Below are 13,120 nucleotides of genomic sequence, written 5' to 3'. Positions count from 1 at the left end.
GTTGAATATGTGCTTTTCCGCTAATCTTCAAGATATTTGGCGTCTTCATAACCCTACGGGTAGTGAATTTTCCTTTTTCTCATCTCCTCATTCTAGCTTTTCTCGTATTGATTATCTCTTAGTACATTCATCCTTAGTACCATCCTCGTCTTCACCGTACATTCATCCTATTCTTGTCCCAGATCATGCGGCGGTTTCCTTCTCTTTGTCAAGTTTTGCTCCTTGGACAAAACATTCTTCGTGGAAATTGAATACGGAGATTTTGCATGATGCTTCTCAAATTCAGGCCATATAATCTGCAATTCAGCATTTCTTTTCTGAAAAGGATGGTTCCGTTAGCTCCCCAGTGGTCTTATGGGACGCATTTAAATGTACTCTTCGGGGGGCAAATCATTAAAATTATGGTGAAGAGAAATGCTGATGTCAAGAAGGAACTTGTTGTTCTATCAGATAGTATTCGACAACATGAACTTCTTTTTCGTCAATCTAGAGATAAGAAACTGTTACAAACCATTAAAAACTTGAAATATTTCTATAATTCTATTGTTACTAGGAGGGCGCATATTGGGGTTCAGGCACGGAAATCGAAACGGCTTCTTTTGAAAAATCGGGCTGGTAGGATCCTAGCGACCACATTAAAGTTTCAGGAGTCTAGTTCTAGGTCCTCTCAAATTGCTTCTATCACTGATAGTTCTGGTAGTAATAAATTTCAATCTAAAGAGATTCTTGAGGTCTTTCGTGATTTCTATAATACTTTATATACCCCCACTAATCAGTCGTCTTTTGAGGATTGTCAGGAGTTCTTAAAATCTATTCCTCTTAAATCTGTATCTTTGGAAGATGGGGAGAAATTGGGTACCCCGATTACACATGATGAGATTATCCAGACAATTAAATCCACTCGATCAGGCAAGGCCCCTGGTCCGGATGGTTTTCCCATTTTGTTCTATAAAACCTTTCTCCCTTCTATGGTTCCCGTCTTAAAGGTATTTTTGACTTATTTATTCAACAGAGTGCGGTTTCTGGAACGGCGGCAGATGCTACTATTGTGGTAATCCCAAAAGAAGGGAAGGATCCTTCTGATCCTAAGAATTTTCGTCCTATATCCCTACTCAATATGGAGGCTAAAATCGTTGCTAAGATTCTTGCTAAGAGGTTGGAATCCTATATTCCCGTGCTGGTTCATCCATCTCAGACAGATTTTGTTAAGGGTCGGCTTGCTAGAGATAATATCCGTACTTTTTCCCATATTCTAGGTACAGCCAAACGTTCCACACTTCGGGCTGAGGCATTAGCCTTAGACGCCGAGAAGGCTTTTGATAAGGTCTCTTGGCCTTTTCTTCATGCTGTTCTTCATGCACATAATCTTGGGGATTCTTTTGTGAACATGGTTATGTCCCTTTATGCCCACCCTAGGGTGAATATTAGAGTTAATGTTGATACTTCGGACTTTTTTAGTCTTCGTCAGGGTACTCGCCAGGGGTGCCCGCTATACCCGCTCTTGTTTTTATTAGCTATTGATCCGCTCCTGAGATTAATTGATCTCCACCCGGCCATCAAAGGTTTTACTTTTGGATCGCATTGCCTGAAAACAGCGGCGTATGCTGATGATGTTCTTATTTTTTCTGATGATATCGTTTCCGCTATCCCTGCGATTACGGATACTATTGCTCTTTTTTCTAAGGTCTCTGGGTATACTCTTAACAGAGATAAGACAGAGATGTTTCCGCTCAACGCGTATTGCTTCCCATCACATATGGGACCAGCAGGTTTTAAATGGCAATCAAAACACCTCAAATATTTGGGGATCTGGTTCTGTGGTATCCTCTATGATACTGAAGCTTATAATGAGGCTCAGACCCTAATTAAAGTACGGCGTCTTTTAGATACTTGGTCCCCTAAACATATTTCTTGGTGGGGTAGGGTACAAACATTAAAAATGATGATCACACCTATCATTAATTTTGTTTCTTCAATGCTACCGGTGAAGCTGTCTTCCTCCTTCTTTTGGGAGATTCATTCTATTACTTCTAAATTTCTCTGGAGTGATAAACGTGCCAGAATCGCATATAAGTCTTTACGGAAGCCTTACGAGTTGGGTGGTTGTAATTTTCCAGACTGGGACAAATACCAAGTGGCTTTCTTATTCTCTCAGGGAGCCTTGTGGTTTTCTTCACTTCCTGGTCACATACCTTCTTGGATGTGCATTGAACAACATCTTTCTTCTCCTCTACCTGTCTCTTCCTTTTTAAATACGTCCACACTAGCTATTCCATTTTCTCGTACTATCGTATTAGATACTATTGCTGCTGTTAGAGCTGTCGACAGGAAAGTGATTACCCCGATCCATAAATCAAGATGGTCTTCCTTGTGGCATAACCCTAGACTAAATTTTATTATTGATCCTCCACTAATACAATACTCGGCATCCAAAGGAACTACGTTGTTTCGTCATTTATACGACGACCGTAATGATCCACTACCCCTCTCTTCCTTGGCTTGCCAGTTCTCGCTCTCGAATTTAGATTTTTACACCTTCCTCAAAATTAAAGTGGCCCTCGCCAAGGTTCGTTTGGTGCCCACTTCTCCCACTATTGCATTATTCTCTTTGTGGCTTAAGACTGGTCATACTGCTTCACGCATTTATACATTTTTATCATCGACTTCTTCTGGCTCGGATACTGTTGCACAACAGAAGTGGCTACGTCACTTTGATAAGGAAACTATTGACCATATTTCTCCGGAAACATGGCAGTTGATTGGTATGCTCTCTCTTCGTGATAAAATTGCTCCTTCTTTGTTCCAGTCTAAATTCTTTTCTGTTAATCTTCTTCATTGGACTCCTGTGCGATTACATACTCTACACTTAAAAGATGATGATCTTTGTTGGAGCTGTGGTTTGGCTGCTGGGGATTTTCCGCATATGGTTTTTCACTGCTCGCTTTTGCAACCCTTTTGGGATCTTATACAAAAACATCTTATGTTAATCTTTCAAATCAATTTCCAGCTTTCCTTGCCCATGATTTTGTTGGGGCCTTTGGCTTCCCGTGATCCTTTACCGTTGGATGCTGTAGATATGCAGTTATTAGATCTATTATTGACGGTTGCTGTTAAGGTGATTCTTATGGAATGGAAGTCTTTCTCTTCGGTTTCATATCATACATGGTGGGCATGGGTTTCTTTCTTAAGAAGTGCACACACTTCTGTTGATGCGGCTCACCTCTCCCCCGCTATTTCTAGTAATGTATGGAGAGCTTTAGACATATATATGGATTTGGCCTCAAAGGGCATGGTTGAGCAGTATCCCTTTCTGCCGTCTACCTGATTGCTGTTTGTCTTTTTTATGTATTTGTGGCGTCACAGTAAATCCTTTTCCTTTCCTCTCTTTTCTTTCCTCTCTTTCTTCTTCTTCTTGTCCCTCTCTTTCTTCTTCTCTCTTCTTCTGGTTTCATTCTCTTCCTTCTATATTTCTCGCCTTTCTGATAATGATACTTTTGAGGGTCTGTACTGTTCATTACTGTGAATCTGTTATTATTTCCTCCGTACTTGATCTGAATATTAATTAAGATGTTCTATTTATTATTTGATCAATTACTATAATGAACTTCTGTATTTCTTTTCTTTCCCTACCTCAATTGTATCATTATGTATTGTATTTTAATTATTTTTACTCTTTTAAAACTCTAATAAACTTATTGAACTAAAAAAAAAAAGAACAGTGCTTACTTTGTAAAAAATATATATATGTGCCAGGGCCCTTGTCAGGGGTCCACTCTACCTATTGCCCCTGCAAGGGCTGACACAACTGCTAATCATCACACTCCTATAAGTATGACAATTCAGACTGTTCCAAAGCTATAACAATAGCATATGTGGCTGGTATTAGTAATTTCTAATGTATATTAAATTATTAAACAAATATAATTGTGCTCAGCTCAGAATTAGACTAACAGTGCCACCACGTTGCAGATGGTTATCAATGACAGTGTTGACAAGTTAGTGCAGGTGTACTGCACTGGAAATCACCGGCTCAAATTAAGCACTGATTACATCCTAATTCCCTTGTAATTAGGCATAAGGAAATCATCACATTTGTGAAGGAGTGTCCGTCCATCGAACTATAAATCAGCTCTGAGTCTGCTCTTCTAGGATTTTTAGTGTTACTTTCTGTTTATATGCATATCGCAGCAGCATGTACTTAACTCTCACATTTATTTTACAGGTTAAGCTGGTACTTCAAACTCGACTTGTGCAATTCCGAGAGTTCACAATCAATTCTATGGCAAACTTAATAATATTCATATTTAACAGCAAACGTTGAAGAAGATGCCATACAATAATTATTACTAGCAAATAATGCATACATTTTCATAGATAAACATCAATTTGAAAAAAATGTTATTTTCTTAAGCGAGTGCCATTTTAAGAGCATTATAGTACACGAGTCAAGAGTGCAGCACAATTTACTTACTCGTTTTTTCAGACAAGGGTCACAGTTGCTCCAGGGAGACCAGGTGGAAAGAAGGCAGTCGATGGGTTGTGGCGGGTCCCAGGCTGATCTCGTCCACCGCTTCCTGACTTGACTAGCATTGCCTGAATCCAGCTGGGGAATAGACTCGCTCCTGCCAGAGACATTTCAATAATTCATGAAAACATTTGAACGCGTCTACTTTTTCGAATCTCAGTTGGGCCATGCGATTCTTTTACAACACCTCCTCCATATATGGGGGCTAAAAAGGCTCATAAAATATTCCAATATTTTAGGCACTGACACAACGCACAAATGCATTATTTCGCTACAGCAGAAAATATCACGTGTGATTATGAGATAAGTGGGTGCCACAGCCTTTAGAGATGCGTTTGAGGCCCGTCAAAGCTGAAAGCTGCCCTCTGCCCTCGAAGCCGCCGCGGTTTCATTGTTTTCGGTAAGGGTCCTAGAGCACCGAGGGTGCCATTTTGCAGTCATGGAGCGCGTACCTAAAGTCGGTTCGAGTTTAAACTGCCTGAGATAAATTCTGCTAAAATACCTTACAAAGATGCAGTATGCTAAGAAGAACAGAAATAAATAAGACATGTAAGCTGTAACAGTTGCACACTGTTTCAATGAATTGAGTCGGGAAGTTTAAAAGTTAGGTTACCTGGGCCTTCGGGTGAGAGAGGCATTGGTCAGTGAGGCAGCACATATGGACAGGGGCTACCAGCAAAATGAGTGGAACAGTCCCAGACATTTGGTAACCTATGGTATTTACGACCCATACGTCTGCGTATAGACAGAAATAAAGCGACCTAAGCAGGGCTATTTTAATGTTACGGGGAATTGAATAGGAAACAAAAACTCGTTTTTTCAGAACTCTTTCAAAGAAGAAAATTCTGCAAATATCTCTTTTTTAATCTCAGTTTCTTGAACATGCAATTACACTAAGGCCATCAGATGACACCTTATCATCGACTAAACAGCGTTGGGCTTTACTTTTGGAAATGTATGAGCATGGTTCACACAGCCTACTTTCACACCAGAAATCTGCTCTCGTCGGCTTTTCGTACTTCTGAGGTAAATTTCTGTTTGTCATGAGATTTGCAAAGAAGGCGTAAAACTGTACTTTTACCACAAACAAATCAAGCAGAACTAATCTAGAGCAAGTAATGTTGGGATTAGAACATACATTAAAACACTGTGGCCATCGTTCTGAGCGCATCGGTAATACCATAAAAAATGACTACATGGGTAAATACTGACATCTTGTAATGTGGGGAAATGCTGACACCTTGTAATATGGGTGTCACATGTGTGGTCCTGAATTTTGACCCTCTGTCCTGAATATTCAAACTTACTGTCCTGAATTTGCACCCATGCCAGTTGGTCAATCTAGGTGCGGTATTACTTTTTAACTCTATAATTCTGAATTGGTGGTAGCACAGTAATATCACACACCCATTCTCATCTCTACAATTCGGAATATTACGTTATTCCACCGGACAAATTACACAATTTCTAACTTAAATGTAAGTTCGTGCAGTTTAAAAAAAAAATGTTTTGTGCAAATTTGCATAGTATTTGTAATGCTGAGTGGGTCGGATACCAACTTCTGTGTGCACTCGAATCAGGTATGTAGTCCAAAATGTATTCATTCCTGTCCCATATTGTCAGCTATGGGAAAAATCTACCTGCATAATAAGAGAATCTACCAAATCATGCCCCCGCCCAACATTCATTTATATCCACATAAAGCTACAAGCCATCCATCCATTTTGAGTAAACTGTATTGTGCTAAAAGAAGCATAGCTTTAACTTATAAATAAAGTTCAAACATATACTTACCAACAACTGTAGGTGCAGCTTGATAAGCCGAGTATTGTTAGGAAAAGGAGCATTTTCTCCCACAGGGTCTTGTGAAGTTGTGGGCAGCAAGCACTGCCGAGGCTTCTACTCAGGACTAACACCTCTGCTGCTTCTCAATGGTTAATCTCGTAAATACACATGAAACCGAGTCCTACAACCAAAATCCAAAATGAACACACCGCGCCCCCTAGTGGGCTCTGGTACACTATGACAATTAGAGTCACCGGCCATAGTAACACCAATTAGGAAAATGGAGTTAAATGTTTTAACTTTTAGTCAAAAAGACATGTTATTACATTCACTTCCGGGCTCCAGCAACAATCTCAAACTTTGAGCTTTTTCAGAATTAAAAAGACAGGACAAGTGCACAAATTATCATGATTACTGCAGTAAAGCAATGCTCGGCTGCCCTTGGAGATACTCTTGAATGACACATGACTATAAAATGTGTTGGTTGTACGCTGACAAATGTGCGAGGAAGTGTAATGTAGAAGTACTGCACGTGCCCACCTTTGTAGTGTGTTGGAAATGAAACGTGACCAATTACAAATGGTTTCTCCCTGATTCAAATGCGGCTTTTGGCCTAGCGGTCTAGTCATTTTCAGTGTAAAAAATAGAACATTGAGACCTAGGGGTTCATTAAAGACCCTAAATGAAACCAAGAGACAAAACAAGATGCCACTGAGTAGTTCCATGATGCAAATGCAGTCAAATGGAATTTGAAGTAAGGTTTCAACACCTGGCATTGTCGAACACAATTGTGTCTCCTCCTGAGTTGTGCACAGACAGCTAACTGGCATGAGAAGAAGTTTCTTCTTAGGCAATCTTTGGATGGCTTCCCATGAATAGTATAAAGACCTGGGGCAAAAGTAGACATAGTGCGCCTAGGGCTCAACGAGCCCTTGCGCTTACTTTGTGCACCCCAGATCACTTCGGGGTCACAGAAGGGGACACAAATGTTTTTGCAGCCCCTTCTGTAATGTAGATTGCACGGGTGAAAAATGCCTTTTCCTTTGTGCTTGTACTCTTCTATAGATGTTGGTGCAAGGACAAGCACTCTCAGAAGATACGCTTATTGTGAGCCATGTGAGCGCACAGTCAATCAATCAATATTACTTTATTCGATTTTGTGATGAAATCATACAAGTGACACGTGATAAAAGGTCTAACATGATTACACATAAAATACAATAAAATAACATAATATACAAGTACAAAAATCATCAAGAGCCAGTTACCCTGCCCCCCCTAGAGAATTTCAACTCAAAAAAGAGCTAGTTAACCCCAGGATCAAACTCTATCAGGCAGAACTATAAGCCCCCATAAGAAACTTTGACACATTAAAACAAACTTTATGTGCCACCCTGAGAAAGCCTTACGCCACCATGGATGCACCGTATTTACATTAGGGTGCACCATGGAGCAAGGATTAACAGATGTGTCAGAAATTGTGGTGCAAATGCCACGTATTGCTAGAGTCGTGTCGCAAGCAGGCGTAAGGTTTTGATGTAGTGGCGTCCTAGAAGTGGCACACTGCATCACTTTTACGAGGCTTTCCTGCGTTGGAATGCCCACCCTGCATACATTATACCTGATGCAGGCCTTTACAACGTGACGCATCTCCCTAGACGCGTCACATTGTAAATGGGCCGCATTTTTACACTGCCGCTGCGTCAGGGTGTAAGGGGCTTGTAAATCTGCCCCTATATGTTTCTAAAAGTTGCAAATATAAAAAGGCAGGATAAAGGCAGGCCCGATAAACATCCAAGGATATAAAAAGCGATTTAAGTAATGGTGCTGGATAAATTAATATATAGAAAAATCAGAACAATTTGCAAGGTATCACATTTAGATAACAGATCACACTTGTGCACAGTCAGTGTGTCTTTGTGGGTGCCCCAGTGGGTTGCATGGTGGTTCCTGGGACCCCCAGGTATCCCAATACCCAGGAAACAGCACATTTATGTAAGCGTACCATGGTTCCATCTCTCTGTCTGGGCGTATCCCAGTACTGGTAAGATACCGTGCGATCAGGAATGTGCTGGCAGTTGTTTGTAAGCAGTTCAATATGAAACAGTTCCAAGATGTGACTTAAAAACTTATTGTGGGATCTTTATCTACCCTATGTTAGATATGGCAGATTACCCCAATCAGGAGGGTATTGCTACCTTAAAAAGAAACACAAGTTTGTCCAAGGAAATCAACACTACTTGAACTAAAATATGGCTATAAAGCAAGGATCCCATTCTATGCACAACTTGCAAGTGTGATCATGAGCTAGGAAACGTTGAAGATGAATTGCATGGAATTGTTCTTTGCACCAAATACAAATATTTGAATGACGTACTTGGAATTAGGCAAGGCACAGGAGGGCAGATTTATGACGACTGGCGCATCCCTGCAAATCAGCAGGATTGCGCCAGGAAAGATGCGTGGCGAAAGTTTACCCTTGCGCCACCATAGATGCATATAATTTCAATGTGGCGCATCATGGCGCAAGGATAAACAGATGCGTGACGCATCTCCCATCGGAAGGGTGATGCATTGCTGGAGTCGTGTCCCAAGCGCGATGGAACTCCAGCAATGCTCGTGGCCTGCCCATACACAACGTGGTGCGTCAAGCCTTACGCCTGCTTAAAGCATGTGCATGGTTTTGACGCAGCGGCGTCGGAAAAGTGACTGAGTGAAATTTTGTAGATTTCACTCAGTCACTTTTCCGAAGCTTCCCTGCGCCGGAACGCCCACATGAAACACGACGCAGGTTTCATGTGGCGCAGGGCTTTACAACATGACGCATCTCCCTAGATGTGTCACATTGTAAATCCGTCGCAGCATGGCGCTAGCTTTACGCTGCAGCTGCATCACAGAAGTGATGCAACGGCGGCGCAAAGTGGCACATGGGGCTTGCAAATCTGCCCCACAGAATTTTATCATGGCGCATACGGCCGGGATAGGCTTTTTCAAAGGAAAATAATTGTGAGTATAGAGGATCCGTTGAAACGCATGGAGCTATACATGAAGAGCTGCCTGGTTTAGCGAAACGCCAATTGCCCCTTATTTTGCGTTTCAGGAGTGAAGAAGGATACTTATCAGATAGCACATGTCAGAAACAGTGAGCAAGGATTTTCATATTCTATTTTCGACTTGTTTTGTGAAAATGTAATGTGTTCACTGGAATCATTTCTGAGTTATATGTATGAACTTTAGACACCTTAAACACAAAAAGCTGCACGAGAGGCTCTGCATGCTAGCCCATGGATTGCTCTATAAATCTGGCAGGATTATAGTTTAGGACTAGGCTGGAGGACAAGGTGTGGTGCCAAGGTGTTACTGAGACGTCTGGTGCCTGGATGATGAAGTGAGCAGCGCAGTACAGGTGCAGAACCAGCCTATTGGAGAGGGAGTGGGGCAGAAGTGTAACTGGAGTGGGGAAGTGGCGCTCCTAATAGTCCTGAGGGGGCGGGGCGGGGAGGGGCGCAGGACAGGAAGTGGTACTCTTGGTAGTCCTGGGGGGAAGGGCAGGACAGGAAGTGGTGCTACTAGGAGTCCTGGGATGGTGCAGAACAGGAAGGGGTGCTCCTCGTAGTCTGGGGGGGAGGTGAGGGGAGGCAGCACAGGAAGTGGTGCCCCTCACTGACCTCTACCTCATGACCCCCACTCAGATGAAGATATGTTTTTGTTTATGTTTTAGCAGGTCAGGATCCACCGGGCTTCAAATCAACACTCGGTTTAAGTAGCCCGGAATAAAGCTTCAGTTTACAAAACATGGATATTTATAGTTTAAAAGAAAAAATAGGTACTAATAATGAAGTAAGTATCCTGTGTACACCGTGAGAAAGAACTTACAAGGGAAGTAATGTTTAACTTGTTTGTTCTGTCGATGGTTATTTTAATATTGATTTTGATCTGCTGCTAAATATAGATTGAATAACGACAACAGAACTCAAAGTGATGTATATATTTATATAATATGGAAGACGATGAATTTAGGTTTAAAGTAAAGAAGGTGCACGTATTTGAATCTGGTTGCAAAATGGTTCGAAAAGGTTAAGCTAGCTGTCCGGCATGTCTGAAGCAATCAGTTAATCATTTGTTGGCTGATAAGGATGGTTTACAGGAAAAGACTGCAACATGTTTGTAGAGATTGTTTATTCTTCCAAAGCATACAGAGGAAAGGAATAATAAATAGATGGTATTGGTGAAGATTAAGAGTAAGAGGATAAAAGCAAAGTAGATGAACAGCCCGAAAAATGCAAATTTAGAAACTGGTGGTTTCAAGAAAAAGTACCAAATAGATAAAGGAAAGGGTGGCAATTTTAGAAAATCAATTTTAATTTGTACTGCACATTGGCTAAATGCTGTATTTGCATGAGACTCTCTTTTTCATCATGTACTTCTCAAACTTTATTTCACTAAATTAATCCACCGAATGCACATCTTTTTTACTAAAGCTTTTCATACTTTTCAATATTTCCTGTGCATTTTTGATAACAGAAGGGGCATTCACGGGCTTACTGTCTTCATCACTCAAAGCCTGCATTGGCGGGCCAGCTCTCAAATCTGCCATCACGTACCTGTCTGACAGAAGGACTGCCTTGTAATCAGACTGGTGTTTCGCATTGAATATGACGGTTTACAGTCGAAGCATCATAATTCAACCTCACAGACCAGTTCTAAATTTCTGAAAATATCTTGTCCACAGCCTTTCTAAGCCCAAAGTAGTGCACACGTGTGCCTAGCATGAGGGCCTATGCCGTTTGCTTACATGCATTTTCTCTGTCCCCAAATGGCAGAAGAAGATGTCTCCACGCAGCATTGGCCAACTCTAATGGCAAAGTACACTACACACCACATAGCCCTAGTTGGTGTGGTCTAATCAGCAGTGGTGTAACGAAAGTTGAGGGCCCCCCCCTGCAAAGTACACGGAGGGGCCCCCTCCCCGGGCCACGACCTACTACTTTTGCAGAGGAGGACCCCTGGAGCTTGGGGGCCCACCCTGCTCGAGGGGGCTGCGGGGGCTTATCTTAGGCCACTGACAAGATGCCAGAAATGCCTCTTATTTCAGTTATGGAGCTATCTCATTAGTAAAACAACAGACATACAACTTCGGGCCATAAGACATCCACTGTAACACCAGGTAAAAAACAGAACAAATTCATTTTGCACTGACATAGCAGCAATAATTAGCCCATAGTAAGCTTATTCTATTTTGGCCTCAGCACAAAAATAGAAAAAAGTTCTGTGGGACTGGCAGGTTTTTGTGCCCGGGGAGGTCTGTGGGACTGGCAGGTTTCTGTGCCCGGGGAGGTCTGTGGGACTGGCAGGTTTCTGTGCCTGGGGAGGTCTGTGGGTCTGGCAGATTTCTCTGCCTGTGGAGGTTTGTGGGACTGGCAGGTTTCTCTGCCTGGTGAGTTCTGGGGAGGTCTGTGGGACTGTGTAGGAAATAAACAAAGGCCCCCTGAACTATAATCGTTCAATTCCTAGGACAGGGAATAAAACATGTGCGATAAACAATTCCTAGGCAATCATAAATGAAAACATATATATATAAGCGGAGGGTATAACAAAAACCAAAAACAATAAGATGTCTATGAAAATATATATTGTGTTTTTAATCCATTAATAAAAATACATGACTAGTTAAAAACAATAACATGAAGTCATTTCATAATGAATCAATGTCTACAATGTTTCATACAATAAAAAGTAAAAGGTTACATCAATAAAGCTTTCAATCAATAGACAAGTGATTATTCAAGTAGTAATTTTTCGACGCGCGCTTGGCGTAGCAAACGCCTTCTTCAGGAAATTACCACAAAAAACCTAAAAAAGAATTTATTTATAAAATGTTAAAAACAACATGAACCAGCAATTTCTTCACCAGTGTTAAATCTTGATTATCTTAGTCTATGATGATCCACTGTGTGACTCCCTAGAACTGTAGACCTTATATCTATTTTATTTAAAAGTAATGTACAATTATTTATATATAGACATCATTCTTTAAAACATTTTGTAAAGATACCACTCCATTGATCATAAACAATATTCTAGTTACATTACTCACTTAGGCCATATCTGTTTTTAGAGCACTCACTCTCTTAATTAAAGCAGAATGAAAAAATATAATATTAACAGACTAAAAAGTCAAATAGAGGATGATCCAATGAATTAATTAAAATCTGTGTAATATTCAGACAGGGAAAAAGAAGGGGGCAGGGGAAGTGGGGGGTGAGGGATAGAAAAAGGAAGAGGGGGAAGGGGGAAGAAAAACAGAAAAGGAGAAAAGAAAAAGAAAGAAAGAAAGAAAAAAAGGAGAAAAACAGGGAGGGCCGAAGCAGGGGAAGGATAGTTATCGACCTATATAGAGTTGATATCGTTGATCTACCTACTTCATATTATGTGGGACATAAACCTAGACTTTGAATTGTGTCACTTGATTTCTTGATTATATTAATTGCTTAGATAGTTATTTCTGAAATGTAGAAATATATAGACATTTTTACCATGATAGTATATTTACATTTCAAATGCCTGGTGTACTCACTCAAGATAGAATGTACGGCACTTACTTAAAAATCCCAATTATAATAATATAGGGAACATAGAGTCTCGTGTAAGACTTAAAAATTATCATTCAGTTTTCCATCCGGAGTCTTCCTGTTATCTAAAGACAGGAGATTTTATTCTGAGTATGATACAACCTGTCTATCTAGTTTGATCTAATTTAGTACTCTACATAACCAGTTTTAGATAATTATAAAGTACTGTCTACTAAAG

The 13,120-nt window shown here is 40.8% G+C and overlaps 1 protein-coding gene across 1 annotated transcript in view; it reads right to left on the bottom strand.

Annotated features, from left to right (window-relative positions):
• C8B (complement C8 beta chain) overlaps window positions 1-6,454 on the bottom strand; it is a 228,595-nt gene extending 222,141 nt beyond the window's left edge. The window contains exons 1-2 of the mRNA XM_078670066.1: window positions 6,320-6,454; window positions 4,472-4,622 (exon numbers count right to left, since the gene is read on the bottom strand). Coding sequence (XP_078526192.1) covers window positions 4,472-4,622; window positions 6,320-6,372 — 204 coding nt within the window. The 5' untranslated portion in view covers window positions 6,373-6,454. The remainder of the gene's footprint in view (window positions 1-4,471; window positions 4,623-6,319) is intronic.
• Between the last annotated feature and the right edge of the window lie 6,666 nt (window positions 6,455-13,120).

Source organism: Lissotriton helveticus, chromosome 1_2 (assembly GCF_964261635.1).
Source record: "Lissotriton helveticus chromosome 1_2, aLisHel1.1, whole genome shotgun sequence".
Lineage (NCBI taxonomy): Eukaryota > Metazoa > Chordata > Amphibia > Caudata > Salamandridae > Lissotriton > Lissotriton helveticus.
Note: the sequence above shows the minus strand (reverse complement) of the source record. Positions and strands in the feature narration are given on the sequence as shown.